The following is a 15,100-nucleotide window of genomic DNA, read 5'->3' on the forward strand; positions in this document are numbered from 1 at the left end:
CCCCCCCCATTTCAGATTTAACAAATTGTGACAATCAAGTCTCACAATTTAGTTTTGAAAAAAAAATTTTCATTTTTGTCTTTCTGCAATTACAGGTCGTTACAAAGATTCCATTCCTCCTAAAACACTCCCTCCGTGAATACCAGCACATTGGCCTCGATTGGTTGGTGACAATGCATGAGCGTAAATTAAACGGAATACTCGCTGACGAGATGGGTCTGGGTAAAACTATCCAAACGATAGCCCTGCTAGCTCACCTAGCCTGTGAGAAAGGCAACTGGGGGCCCCACCTGATCATCGTTCCCACATCAGTCATGTTGAACTGGGAGATGGAGTGCAAGAAGTGGTGTCCAGGCTTCAAAATTCTCACGTATTATGGAACGCAAAAGGAGAGGAAAGCGAAGAGGACAGGCTGGACGAAACCAAATGCTTTTCACATCTGTATCACATCTTACAAACTCGTTATTCAGGACCATCAGAGCTTCAGGAGGAAAAAGTGGAAGTATTTGATACTCGATGAGGCACAGAACATCAAGAATTTCAAGTCTCAGAGGTGGCAGTTGCTCCTAAATTTTCAAACTCAGAGGTAAATCTAATTTTAATCAATTTTATGTTTAAATAGCTTTTTATTGTTTTGAATCAATTGAAATTTTATGAAAAATGCTGAGAAGTGAATTGTAATAGTTTAAATTATTATGGTATTTTTTTAACAACAAATTTTTTATTTTTTTTGTGTTTAAAAAATTATTTTCATTCTATTCTCTATTTTATTGAGTTTTTTCATCAATCAAAAATTATTTTCAATTAATAAAGTACATAAACAAATTTGTTAATTCTATAATAATTGATTACATATTTAGTCTAGATAATTATACATCGACAAATTTTTATAAATTTTCTTGTTTTTCACTTGTAATTTTCATTTTTTTAAATCAAATCTCATTTGTAATTCAAAATAATTCATTTTAATTGGCTAAAAAAAATAGTAATAAATTTTTCTTCTCGTATACCCTTTCGGGTCTTTACGATTTGTTCCCTCCCAACCCCCCCNGACAAATTTTTATAAATTTTCTTGTTTTTCACTTGTAATTTTCATTTTTTTAAATCAAATCTCATTTGTAATTCAAAATAATTCATTTTAATTGGCTAAAAAAAATAGTAATAAATTTTTCTTCTCGTATACCCTTTCGGGTCTTTACGATTTGTTCCCTTCCAACCCCCCCTGTACCGCATTCGACGAAGGACAAGAGAAAACCTCATTTTTCACAAATTTTGCCCCTCCCCCCCCCAGCCGGGAATCGAACCCGGGTCTCTCGCATGCCAATCTCACACTCTAACCACACAGCCACCGCCGTCGGAAAAAAAAAAGTTTTAAATGTTAAAATCAGTGATGACAATTTACCGTTTCTGAAGGAACGAGATCCATTCAACTCGAACCTATTTTGTGCTGTTAATGAGGCATTTGTCTGAGATTTTTCCCTAAATAATAAAAAAAAATTATTCTCAGGGTTAAAGCAGCTCGAGATGATGAATTAACTAATTGATTGATTTTTCGATGATTACAGGCGGTTGTTGCTCACTGGTACTCCCCTTCAGAACAATCTCATGGAGCTCTGGTCACTGATGCACTTCCTAATGCCAAATGTATTCCAATCTCACCGAGAATTCAAAGAGTGGTTCAGCAATCCAGTGACTGGAATGATCGAGGGCAACAGCGAGTACAACGAAAAAATCATCCGTCGTCTCCACAAGGTTTGTATTTATTTTGGTACAGTAATTTCTCGCTGCCGACCACGATGAAGGAATCTCAATGCTTTCAATCGTTTTATTATTTATCAGCGAGATATTAAATTTTCTCCATTAAAACTCGTGTGTTGTATTAAGTGGAATTTTTTGCGGCATGCGAATCCTGTCTGGAGATACATCACAATATTTTATCATTAACAAATGATTGTGTCAAAACATTGTTGTTTATTCCATATTTTGGAAGACAAACCAGAAATTAAAATTCTCAATTGTATTGAAATTACCAATAGTTTTGATGATCTCATTACATTCGTTTTGTTATTTATTTACGTGGAATTAATGAAACTTGATGGATTGGTTACATATTGATTTATTTTATTGCAGAATGTTAAGATATATTTTTTGAAGCTGAGGAAATTCTCCCCAAAAAGTGTCTTCTGATATTCTCATCCAGACTGACTTATTATCGAAATAATTTGATGATCAGAAAGATCTAAAAAATGAAATTTCCCATTGAAACGTGATTTCTATGAAATTGAAGCTCATTGAATATGAAATAATCCCATTAAGAGGCAATGGAACTCACCATCGGAGTAAAAATTGGATTCCAAGTTTATTTATCGTCAGACGACTATTTAGCAAAACTCAAATTTTTTCTGTACAAAAAATCCCTGTTGACATTTTGACTTGTAAAGTTATTCATTATCAAGAGGATTAAATAATGAACAAGATGTGGAGAATAGGATAGACTTTTGAATTGGAATTTCTACGAAATGAAAGTTTGTTAAACGTAAAATTGTTGTAAATTTTAGAGGAATATGACAGATTTTTTTTTTTCATTTTAGGAAATCTCTTACGAAATTGTCTAATAAAATTTTAATTTCAAAGATCATAAAAAACACCCAAAACTATTGTAATTCAATTAAAAACCGTCAATTAAAAGAAACTCTCTCCCCAATCCCCAAAAAATCAGATTCCCCTCAGAAAATATCTGAACAAAAAACCCTATTTTCTGTTAAAGGTACTTCGTCCCTTCCTCCTTCGCCGATTAAAATCCGAAGTGGAGAAGCAGCTCCCAAAGAAGTACGAGCACGTGGTAATGTGTAGACTATCAAAACGCCAGAGGTTTCTCTACGACGACTTCATGTCACGAGCAAAAACGAAAGAGACACTAGCCAGTGGAAATCTCCTCAGTGTCATAAATGTTCTTATGCAACTGCGAAAGGTCTGCAATCACCCAAATTTATTTGAAGTTCGACCCACAGTTTCTCCATTCCAAATGGAGGGCATTGAGTTTGTGACGTCATCGTTAGCCTGGCAAGCCCTGGACTACGATCCCTTCAAGCACATTGACCTCAGCTGCTTAAATCTACGTCTAGTCGATCTGGAGGTGACGTTGACTGCTTTTGTAGCACACAGAGTGAGAAAACTTCATACTCCACGTAAATTAATCGAGGAAATTGACAGCCAACCACCACCACCACCCCGTTGTCCCTCTGGAAAAATAAAAATCAATGTTAGACTTTCTAATCAGGCAAAAGCACCTCCCATTACTCCACAAAATTCACAGACTAAGTTGAGAAATTTTGCGGGAATTCTGCCTAATCCTAAAGTTGGAACTTCACCGTTGGTCAAGGGGGGAAATAATCAGGCTAGTCCTGGGCAGGGAGTCACCCTCAAGGTCGCCAGTGGACAACAACTGCAAGGCTATTCTGTGCAACTGGTGCAGCATGCTGGGACTGTTAAAGGTAAAATCAGTTTATCGACGATTCAGTTTGATTTTAATTCAATTTTCGATTGGGAGAATTTTTCTTGTGAACAGAATTGGCAAGTGGAAATACAGATGTCTGTTTTTATTGAGATAATCGATTGTCAGTTTTTTTATTTTTTTATTTTATGCCGCATTTTTCTGAGGAAAAGATGTAAACTCACTTGAAATGGACGGATTGATGAATTGAATTTTTGGTTAATGGGGTTTATCTCCTCTGTAGTTGTAGTTTTAGAAGAAAATGTGGGAAAATATTTTTTGTAGGAAATGCGGTGAGCTTGGAATAAGGTCTGATGCTATTTTCCCCTAGAATCGATCGTTATGGAGATAATTAAGAGTTTATAATGTAAGAATGCACCATCGATCGGTGTTTATACTCGTCACGGTATAATCTGCCTTTGCAATGGTGCTAGATCAAATATCCTCGTACCAGCTTGTACATTAGGCTTCATCAAATGTGCATTCCAGAATCGAGAAGACACTCCTGCATAAAATCCCCTGGGAATCGAAATTTGGGAATTCCTAAATGAAAAGAATTAATTCCACTGCAGAATCAATTTTTGCCGAATATCTTCAAATCTAAAAATTTAGCTAAATTTTCGTCTCGACCTTTTTTTGTAGAGAAAAAGGAAAACTACAAAAGTTTTTCACCATATTTTCGCCATCTTCACTAGATTTGAAGATATTCATGAAAAACTGCAACTAGAACAGAATAGAATTCCTTCTATTCTTAATGCAGTTCAGTTTTTGCTGAATATCTCCAAATCTGAAGGAAATATCAAAATTTTTATGAGAAACTTTCTTATAGACCAAAAAAAAAGCTGCACAAGTGATTTTTATAAAAATCTTGCTATTGCCACTAGTTCCCAAGATATCTCCCAAAAACTGATGTTAAGTTTTCATTTCAGCAGCGGAGCTGTAAAACGGTTTCAATCAATTTGGACTATCGTTCAGTTTTCAATGAATATCTCGGAGCCTACGGCAGATATCAAAATTTTCATTATAATCTTTTTTGTAGCTCTCAACTTGCTGTACAGAGAAGGTTACAACGATAATTTCGCCATCTCCCTTGGATTCGGAGATATTCCTTGAGGACTCAGCTAAGAGTTGGCTCCACTTGAATCATTTTACCCTTTCTCAATAAATACCTTTTTCACCCCTAAAGATACACCAGAATATCCCCTAAAACTTTATCCACCCCTTCACCCCCAGAAAAAAAAACCCTGATTCACTTTTCAAAAACTCTTTTTTCATGAAAATTTTCCTATCTCACGAATTCTTCTTGAATCTTCCAGCAATACCAGTCGGTCTGCCGCACCCCCCAGCGTCATCAGCCACGACGACTCCCCAACGAATAACCATGAGCAATACAAACCTCCGAGACGGTCTCCCCCGTCTAGCCACTCAAACCGTAACCGTGAAGCAAGGTGACTCCCTCCAGAGGATAGCAGTCCCCAGTTTCGCCCAGCTCGTGCAAACCTCCACCGGTCGTCACCTCATAATCACCTCCAACACCCAGAACACAACGACCATGTCCTTTCCAATGGTTACCTCCAGTGGTCAACGCCTGACAGTTCTCTCCCCAAAGCTGACAAATCTCTCCCAAGTTGTGACATCAGTGGGTGGTCGCCCAGTGATGAGGGTTCCCCCTCTGAACGTCACACCCCCTCAGCCCCCAATTCGCTGTGAAATCGTCACCAGGACCTCCAAGGAGTCCTCAAAGAGGCCCTCCAAGGAGCCCCCAAAGTCAGAATTTCACCTCCAAGACCTTGACACCGATCGCTCGCACAGACGAGCCTCAAAACTCCACACGATATCCACAATAAACGAGAGACGCTGTGCAGCATGTCCACTCTATGGTGAGGATCTCTTCACAGCCCTGAGAATTGAAAAACCCTCCTCGAGGTGTCGTTGGCACAACGGATGGCTCCAGTGCACCTCGAAGAAGCTCCCCAAACGACGAAAGGACTACTTCACCTCGACAGAGGCTCTAGCTGAGGCCATTAAGTCAACAGAGCAGATTGTCGAAGAGCTTAAAGTCGTCTTCGAGAGGTTCGTGGTGTACGTACCAGCTGTCAATGCCCCACTCCCCAAGTTCCACGTGTCCCATCCACCTCCTCACAAACTCTGGGCCCAGAAGAGGCTGGAGAACGTCTTGGACAGAGGATTGAGTAATAAAGTAAAGATACTTCATCCCATTGCCAGAGCCATGAGCACCCAGTTCCCAGACCCCAGGTTGATTCAGTACGACTGTGGAAAGCTTCAGAGTCTCGACAGGTTGTTGAGACAGCTGAAGAGTGGGGGCCATCGAGTGCTCATATTCACACAGATGACGAGGATGCTGGATGTACTGGAGGCATTTCTCAATTATCATGGGCATATTTATTTGAGGCTAGATGGAGCCACCAGGGTAGATCAGAGACAGATACTCATGGAGAGGTTTAACAACGACAAGAGGATATTCTGTTTCATTCTGTCTACGAGGTCTGGGGGCGTTGGTGTCAATCTCACTGGTGCTGATACTGTTATTTTTTACGATAGCGATTGGAATCCAACGATGGATGCACAAGCTCAGGACAGGTGTCACAGAATTGGACAGACAAGGGATGTTCATATTTACAGGCTCGTTAGTGAGAAGACTGTGGAGGAGAATATTCTGAAAAAGGCCAATCAGAAGAGATTGCTGGGTGATCTGGCTATTGAGGGGGGCAATTTCACTACTGCTTACTTCAAGAGTTCCACCATCCAGGATCTGTTTGAGGTGGATAACGAGGGTGATGCCAGTGTCAGGATGGCAGAGGTGTTGGAGCAGCATAGGGAGAGGGAGAGGGGGGTTAGAGAGGGAGTCGTCGAGGAGAAGAGTGCCATGGGGGCGTTGGAGAGTGCTCTTGCTGCTGTTGAGGAGGATCTCGATGTTCAGGCTGCTAGGACTGCCAAGGCTGAGGCTGTCGCTGATCTTGCTGAGTTTGATGAGAATATTCCCCTGGAGGACGGCGAGAAGGAGGAGCCACAGATCAGTAAAGCTGAGTTGGAGGTGCAGAATCTGGTTTCACAGGTGAATTATTATTATTCAAAGCAATTTAGTTTTCCAAAGGTACAAAAGATTGTTATTTATTTTGTCTTCTTTTGTTTTGTTTATTTACTTTTTCCGTTTGATGCGTTTATAGCAATTCAGTTGTTCTTTATTTGTTATCATTGTAATTATTGTTTATTTAATTACTTAACGTTCTCGGGGGGTTTTGAGGAGTCTTCTGAGGATGAGAAATTTTTATGTTTGGAGTGTGGGGATTTGGTTCTATGGAATTTATTATGGCTGTGGAATGAGAAATTGAAATAAATAAGCGAAATCATCGGATAAATTAATCAATTTTCTTGCCTTTCAGCTGACCCCAGTGGAGCGCTACGCAATGCGTTTCGTGGAGCTCTCAGAGGGCGCCTTCTCGGCAGCTCAGCTCGCCGCAGCGGAGCGCGAACTTGAGCAACAAAAACGCGAATGGGAGCTGGACCGCCTGCGTGCCCTCCGCGAGGAGGAGGAGCGTCGAATGCGCCTGGCAGACGACGACGAGAAGCCCCTCACCTTCAGCCGTGAGGACTCGCAAAATCAGGTCAATACCCCAAACAATTCAAAACGCCTAAAAAATAAACGCCCAAATCTCCCCCTGCGTCGTTCCCTTCGCCACCGCGACAGCACAAGTTCCACTAGCTCCGCCTCATCCCCCGAGTCCTCGAGCTCCTCCGAGTCCGAGTCCGAGGACTCGACTCCATCCTCCCCAGAGCTACCTCTTGCTGCACGCATTCAGAAACGCTCGGTAGGTCGTCCCCGAGGTTCTGTCGCCCACAAAAATCGTCTAGATCTCAACTCCCCACGCACCAGATCCCGGGGTGACGTCAAGATCAACCTCTGGACCCTCGACGTATCACCCATTCTGCCCCCCTCAAAACGCCCCCACAGAAATCGTTCGCGTCTGAAAATTCCCACCCCCTCGCCCCGACAGAAATCGAAAATCGAGGATAACGACAGCATTGACGACGATTTGACAAATGGCGAAAGCATAATATCGGAAAAAACAGATGATCTAGGCAATTCAGTTGATAATTCCGATCGTTTAAGTGATACTGATGATGATGACAAGAGTTATAACGACAGATTAATTCTAAAATTGAAAGTAGTGAAGAAAAAATCAGACTTTCTCGTCGATAATTCCCCGAAAGCGTCTGAAAAACATTCAAAACTCTTGGACGATGCCCCCAAGACCCCGGATACTCTTGAAGCGCCAGAGGCTGTCCCCAAGTCATCTGAAAAAATTAATGATAATAATGAGGATGAGAAATCGTTATCGAGTCAGACCGATGATATACCCCAGATCCCAGAGGAGAACCACAAGTCTGATTCCTTCAGACGTTCGTCACGCTTCAGTAAACGCCAGAATCACGTTAAAAAATCAAATGATGATGATGACTCGGTGACGTCTGTCTCACCAGCCCCACTGACGAGATCCATGAGGGCACAGTTATCCAAGGCCAATTCAGTTGTTGATTTGACACGTGAGGACACTGAGAACCTGGACATCAATGTACCAACGTCACCATCGAGTCAGACAGACTCTGCGAACGACGTTGAGTTCGTGAAGAGTCGTGAGCCTGAGGTAGACGATAGTATTCCTGATGTCGTTGATAACAAAACGTCTGATGTTGACGAGGTAAAAGACCAGGAGACGAATGAAATTAAAGACTCTGATGAGAATTCCGAGAGATCTGAATCATCAACGTCTTCAGAGATTAAACCGAAGCCCTCGGGGGTGCTGACACGTAGATCAAGGCTGACAGATCCTCCCCTGGAGGAGAAAAAGACGAGGAGGGGCGGGGGTAAGGTTACAGGTGCTCCTGATGTCCTCGAGATATCGGAATCTGATATCAATATTATTAAGACAATTGTGGGGACGTCGAGGATTACCAGGTCATCGGCGAATGCCAAGGTCTTGGATAATGGATTTCTCACTCCTCCCAGCAGGAGGTCTTCGGTGAAGTTGAGTGATGTGAAGAAGCCCCAGGAGAATTCAACGTTTCTGGCTCACAAGAAACGTCCAGACACACCAATGCCTGAGGATAAAAGTAGAAATAGAAGTGTTGACGAATTCAGGAGGGTCAAGGTCCCCAGGAAATCGTCTGTGGAGGGTAGAGACACTTCTGATACTGATTCCAATGGTAATGCCATGGGTGAGGGAGTTGAGGCCAATGAGAAGCCACAGAGAACTGCTAAGGTCGTGGCTATGAGTATCATGAGTTTTGATAAGCACTCGAGGTTTGGGTACAAGACCAGGAGGCAGGATGACAGGAGGAGGGATGGGGAGTTCGAGTTGGGGCAGGGGTTGATGGATGATGAGGAGGAGGGACAAGAGGTCGAGGAGGTCAGGGCTAGGAAGAGCCTGAGGAGGAGGGATAGAGAGTTGATTAGATATCCGGGGATTAAGAACAGTGAGGTGCAGCTGGTGGATATCATGGATGATGAGGATTTGGGGCTCGGGGTCAAGAAGGGGAGGCATCAGCCCGGGGGGGAGAAGGTTAATCATTTGTAAGGGGTGGGGGCGGGGGAGAAGGGGGATTTGGGGTGATGAGTGGTGTAAAAAGGGCTGGAAAAATAGGCAGATGTTCGGGAAATGGAGTTTGGTGAGGTTTCTTGGGGTGAGAATGAGTGGTTAATTCGTTTTTGGGGGATATCTTGGAATTTAAGGGTGATGGGGGGGGATTTTTGATAGAACCTTTTTTGCAAGTCTTGGTTTGAGGTAGAAGGTCTGGATGATGGTTTTCGTATCTCTGCTGGATTTGGAGATATTTTGGAAAAAGTGATGGTGAAGTTTAGTTTCTTTTCTTCGTTGATTTCATTTAACGATCAGGTTTTGCTGAATATCTCTGAATATAAGAGAAATAGCGAAATTTTTGTCGAGAGCTTTTTTGCAGCTCTAGTCTTGCGATATAATGAGGGTCTTAATCAAAGTTTTCGTATCCCTGGTAGATTTGAAGATATTCAGGAAAAACTGATTTCAAAATTTAGGTGATTGGTCTTGCTTCAAACGACGCGATTTCGTTTCGCAGTCAATTTTTACTTAATATCTTCGAATCTAGTGGAAATAGTGGATTTTTCATTCAGATATTTTTTGAAGTTCTTGTTTTTCTCCACAAAAAAGGCCTGAATGACAATTTTTGTATATCTGACAGATCTCGAGATATTCAACAAAACGTAAACATGAAATTGACATTCGTCTCAACAATTCGAATACGAAATAATTCTCTTCATCTTTCGCTTTGCCTCGAATGTTTTTGGAGAAAGGCGAGGGGTTGGGTTTCATTTTTGGGTTTTGAAATCAGAATTTAGATTGTTGAATAACGATTCATCCCACGAAGTTGATAGAAAGGATATTTATTCAGTGAGAGTTGAAATATGAACTGTTTCATTGAATTCCTTATTTTCTTTTCACTGAGAATACTTTCATTTCTTCATCTTGAAATTCATAATGCCATCGTTGCGATGGAATTAGCCCTTTCAAACCCCCAGAAGGATTATTTCTAAACAGAAATAAAAATTGAACAGCCAAGTCTAAAACTAATGAATCGATTTCAATATTCGTTAATTATTGATTTACCTCGCAAACGAGTGGTTTTAGGAAAAAAAGTCAAGAGAGTTTTTTTGTAGTCGATGAAATTGTCTACATGAATGTCTCTTAGCATTTTCGCTTTCACCTACTCACGACAGAGATAGTTGAACTTCATCAAAAAATTACTCCTCTCCTCATCTATTTAATAAATGATGAATCCTTCATGACTTCAATTTCTTCATTCACTCAAAAATAATTCCCTTCTCTCAGCCCCTCCCCCCCTCGGGTCAACTAACTTCCCTAAAACTTCAAAAAACCGTTGTAAAAAGTGTACAAATAATTCCTCTCACCCACCCCCAACATTAATGTCTAATTTCGTCGTCATAACTGTAAATATTACTCCCACCCCTCCCCAAATACCTCGAAAAGCTTTCATAAACGTAAAAAAAATCGTACTATTTTTCATTACCATGTCCTCTTAATTATTTTATTTCTCAATTAATTAGTGACTAGGGGTCCTAACGATAAGATTTTTTGTATAACGAAGAGGAACAAAATGAGCGAGTGAATGAGTGACGGTTGAATCGAGTACTGCGATAATTTATAATTCGTGATATAAGAGATTTATGACTGTATTATAATAGGTTTAGATTTTTAATGAGAAAGAAACAAAAAAAATGTGACAGTAATGAATGCCATAGCTAATTACGCTAAAGGCCATTGTTATATTTTTCGAGAATTTGTTTCATTTTTTTTTTTTTTTTCGAAAAAAAAATTTCCTCCATATTTTTATGTTCCTCGTCGTGAGGAAGACGAAATAATATCATAATTGCGTTATTAATTAGTATAAAGCGGATGTATGTAATTGACTCATTGACCCATTATTATTGTAAAATACGGATGTTTGATCGTTAATTTGTGTGATTATTTTTTTTTTATTGAAAAATGAACAAACGAAAGATACCACGCGAGTACCACGTTTTCGAGATGAAATATTGATAAATAAATGAGATGATGAAACAATTTTTTTCGATGTGTGTTCTCTTATTTCTTGGTGCGTTTCCAAGTGGTTCAAAGGTTCACTTCCGTTTTGGTGTCAAAAAGAAATTTAAAAAATATATATATTCAGAGCAAAAAAATTGTAGATGAATTTTGATCAGTGTGCTTGTTTATGTTTTGGAGGTCTGACATGATAAATTTGATTTTTTTTTCTGTTGATGTTTGGTGTGGCAAGGCCGTCATGACCGCCCAAATTTATTGATTCAGGAAATAATTTTCGGGTTTGAGATGTGGACTTTTTTTTTGAAATTTTGATTATCACATGGCACCAAAACACTTGCCTTTGCCATTCCAAACTTGGAGACTCCCAGGATATAAGCAGGCACATGTTGAGAAATTTTTGGAGGGAGGGGTATGTGGGGAGAGCGAAGTCACCAGAATTTCTGAGAAAATGAGCCTTTGAATTCACGATATTCCTTGTTCCTTGGTTTAGGGGAGTTTTTGGAAAATTTTTGAACGTATAGAAAGAGAAGAAGTTTGTTTTTGGCGAGCTTTCTTTGCTGTCGAGAAGAAGCTGGCATTCCGCTTTGACGGCCGGAGAGTGGGCATATTGAAATTCACCTTAGGGGGTTGAGGTGAATTTCAGTAGCAAAGAGGTAAAACTGTTTGAGTCGACTTATCTCCCAGTTGAGTTTTTGAGGAATATTTCCGAATCTATGGGAGATAGCACAATTTTCGTAATTACATTTGTTGTAGCTCTCAATCGGCTCTACAAAAAAGGTTATAATAAAAATTTTGCTATCTCCCTTAGATTCCGAGATATGCATTGAAAACTGCTCAATAGTCAACATTGACTTGTACCGTTTTACCACTTCGCTACTGATTTGATTCTCAACTCCAGAGGTCCTTGAGGGCCATTCGACCCTCAACTAAAAACAAATTTTAGAAAACCTTTAAAGTTATTTTTCCTGGGGTTTCATTTTGCTCCGGTCTCCTGCAACAAAATGCTGATGCATTTTTATAGGAAATAATGAACGAATTATGAAATCTGTATTAAAAAACTGATAAAAATCGGGAATTTTTTATGTCAGGGAAACCATCAATTCTTTCAATTTCCCCTAATCAATTTTAAATACACTAGAACGATTTTCATTTTTTGCAATTGGGGATAGACAAACAGCCTTAAACATTAATTACATAATTTTTTGTTCATTGAACCTTCGGTTCAGTGAATTGACAGAGAAGATCATTAATAATATTTCCAGAAAAAGCTATTTGGTGGGAACTTTACTGAATCAACTTTTGGGTTTCATTAGTGTTGATTTATTTTTGCTATTGATCGAGAGGGCAAGAAGTTTTTTTGGGGGGTTGATTAAGTCATGGCAGATGGTGCATTCATAGGTAAGTCAGAAACCTGGTCACTCCGCTGTACTCCACAATGAGAATATTGAAATGAGATTATTTTTTGGTGGAAAGGGAGATGCTAATCGGTGATGTTTTATTTTGGAAATATTGCAGGTGTGGCTGTCGGATAACACTATGGAGCAAATGCCTGTAAGTATTTGAATGAAATAATTCTATTTTTCGTTTTTTGAAGATGATTCTCACGCAATTTTTATGCAGGACCATTTTTCCATCAATTCCTCAATTTTTTCAGTTTTAATACATTCTTAAAAAGATGAGTATTTCACGACAATTTTCATACAAATGTTATTAATTTCAGTCGATTTTAGGAAAACTAATTGAAAAAGATGTTTTTTTTTTTTGCAATTGTCAATATTGCTAAGCCTCGTGGATAAACGAGGTATCACTATCAAGGTATCACTAACAGTTCAATATCAAGATTCAAATTCAGACCTGCAAAGTTTAAATAATGAAATCTTTGTAAAATATCCGGAAACTTAGGGTCAAATGGGGCTCAAATGAAAAGAAAAGCATTTCACTGGAGATAAAAATAGTCAAAGTACTTGGATATCCTTAAAACTCCCCTTTAACAAGATTTTCAGCGTCCAGTCTTTTTCATTCCCCTTTAAAATCATCCTAAAACTGTTAAAAATTCCCCCCTCAATATTCTCTTCCCCCAGATGTGGTGGTCCACTAAGCTATTATCACATGACCGAGTGATTTTAGCAAAAAACATTAACATTAAGAACCTTGTTTGTAGCTGATGAATTTTCCCCAACAATCATGTTCAACATTTTCCCCTAGAACCCCCTTTACCAAGATTTTCAATGTCCAGCCTTTCTGATTCCCCTATAAAATCACCCTAAGATTATTCTAAAACTAAAACGACGTCTCCAACTTAAAAAATCACCCCTCAATTCTCTGTTGCCCCAGATGTGGTGTCCACCGACGCCTCCGACCTCCGACAACGATGTGTACATAGACTACTCCCTGGGCTTCCTCTACGAGAACACCCCGATCCCCGAGTCCCAGTTGCCCCCAGTCTACACCAAGAAGGACCCGAAGAGGCCACGAGTGGAGCTCCCAGCGGATCGCGATGGTCGAGACGGTCGCAGACCGACGAAAATCCGTCACAAAGAGGACTCTGTCTACGCCCCCAGATCCCTCTTCGATCGTCCCTCCCCAGCCCTCATAAAAATGCGAAGGGACATGAAGCTCCACAAGTACAGAACCATCTCTCGTCCCTCGATTCAACTTCCAGGATCCAGACCCTCTCTCTCACGCCCCACGACTGAAACGGATCACGTGCTGGAGTGGATGGTCCACGAGGACTGGGCACTCCTCCAGGCGATCCAGGTTTACCAAGGACTCCCCCTGAATCTCGTCATTCTGTCACCTGGACACACCCCAAATTGGGATCTCGTCGCTGACATCGTGAACAACACTTCTAGGATCTATCGATCCCCCAAGCAATGTCGCACTAGGTATGAGACGGTTATCGTACCTCGAGAGGAGGGAAAACTACTGTATGATAACACCCCCAAGAAGCAGAAGAAGCAGAAGGGGGGAATGTACAAAATTCCTCCAATCACTGAAGTAAGAACATTTATTTTTATATCGATATCTTTTTAATTATGGCTAATTGCATTTTAAAATAGTATGAATAGACTGCAATTTAGTTGTTAGGGTAAATGAAATTACGACAAGTTGAATTTTAATAGACGTCAATGGATAGCTCTCATTGAAATAAAAAAAATCCACAGAATAAATTTGCAAAATAAAAAATAATTCTCTGTATTCAGACAAAAAATTATACTCATCACGAAAAAAATCATAAATTGATCGAAAAAAAACATGAACTGTCTCAATTACTTTCAATTTGATTGACACATAATTTACGTGTTCCTCTCATTTACTTGTCCTTCTCCAAAAATCAGCAACAAGTCAAAGCGAACAGGCCTGTGCGTACATGTCAACTTTACAATCAAGATAAGAACAACTCCTTCACGATGATGTGCTGTCAACGTTTCGATACCATCAAGACAATTGGCAATAAACGTACAACCGTGACAAAACCAGCTGTTGTCAATCCCATGATGAGGAATCCCAAGCATGCAGCTGTATTGGCTGAGAATGGAGTGCAGTATGACAGTCCACTAGCACCTATTGACGTTGCCACTAGACGAGCTGAAAGAATAGCTAAGGAGAAGCAGAAGAACAATGTCAATACCGTGAGTTTCATCAAATCATACTTCATTATTCCCTGCAATCATCATTTTCAAATCGAAACAGAAAATTGCATGAATTTTTTTTACAACATCCAAGCGATTGCAGACCTTCCATTCGGAAGCAATAACTATGAAATATCCCCATTCATTCTTTGAACGAGAAAGCTGATGAAGCTTTGACGACTAGTCCAAAAATCATCAAGTCCAGGCAAACTAAAAAACTCATTCCGTGTCCTCAAAATCTTCCCTCAAAAAAAATCTCTCACTAAATCCCCCTATCTCTTTTTCTTCATAGCTATCTCTCAGATGATCTGCATCATCTCAAGCATCATTTCAAGTTCGCCCCCCCCCCCCCCCCCCCC

The 15,100-nt window shown here is 40.1% G+C and overlaps 1 protein-coding gene across 2 annotated transcripts in view; it reads left to right on the plus strand.

The window, feature by feature from the left end:
- LOC107039633 (helicase domino) overlaps positions 1 to 15,100 on the plus strand; it is a 32,423-nt gene that overhangs the window by 13,508 nt on the left and 3,815 nt on the right. For both annotated transcript variants that reach the window (XM_015259351.2, XM_015259350.1), the window contains exons 7-14: positions 96 to 586; positions 1,566 to 1,752; positions 2,768 to 3,494; positions 4,810 to 6,569; positions 6,898 to 7,119; positions 12,625 to 12,660; positions 13,444 to 14,106; positions 14,448 to 14,741. In XM_015259351.2, coding sequence (XP_015114837.1) covers positions 96 to 586; positions 1,566 to 1,752; positions 2,768 to 3,494; positions 4,810 to 6,569; positions 6,898 to 7,119; positions 12,625 to 12,660; positions 13,444 to 14,106; positions 14,448 to 14,741 — 4,380 coding nt within the window. The remainder of the gene's footprint in view (positions 1 to 95; positions 587 to 1,565; positions 1,753 to 2,767; positions 3,495 to 4,809; positions 6,570 to 6,897; positions 7,120 to 12,624; positions 12,661 to 13,443; positions 14,107 to 14,447; positions 14,742 to 15,100) is intronic.

Source organism: Diachasma alloeum, unplaced genomic scaffold, assembly GCF_001412515.2.
Source record: "Diachasma alloeum isolate Michigan unplaced genomic scaffold, Dall2.0 Dall_scaffold_00302, whole genome shotgun sequence".
Lineage (NCBI taxonomy): Eukaryota > Metazoa > Arthropoda > Insecta > Hymenoptera > Braconidae > Diachasma > Diachasma alloeum.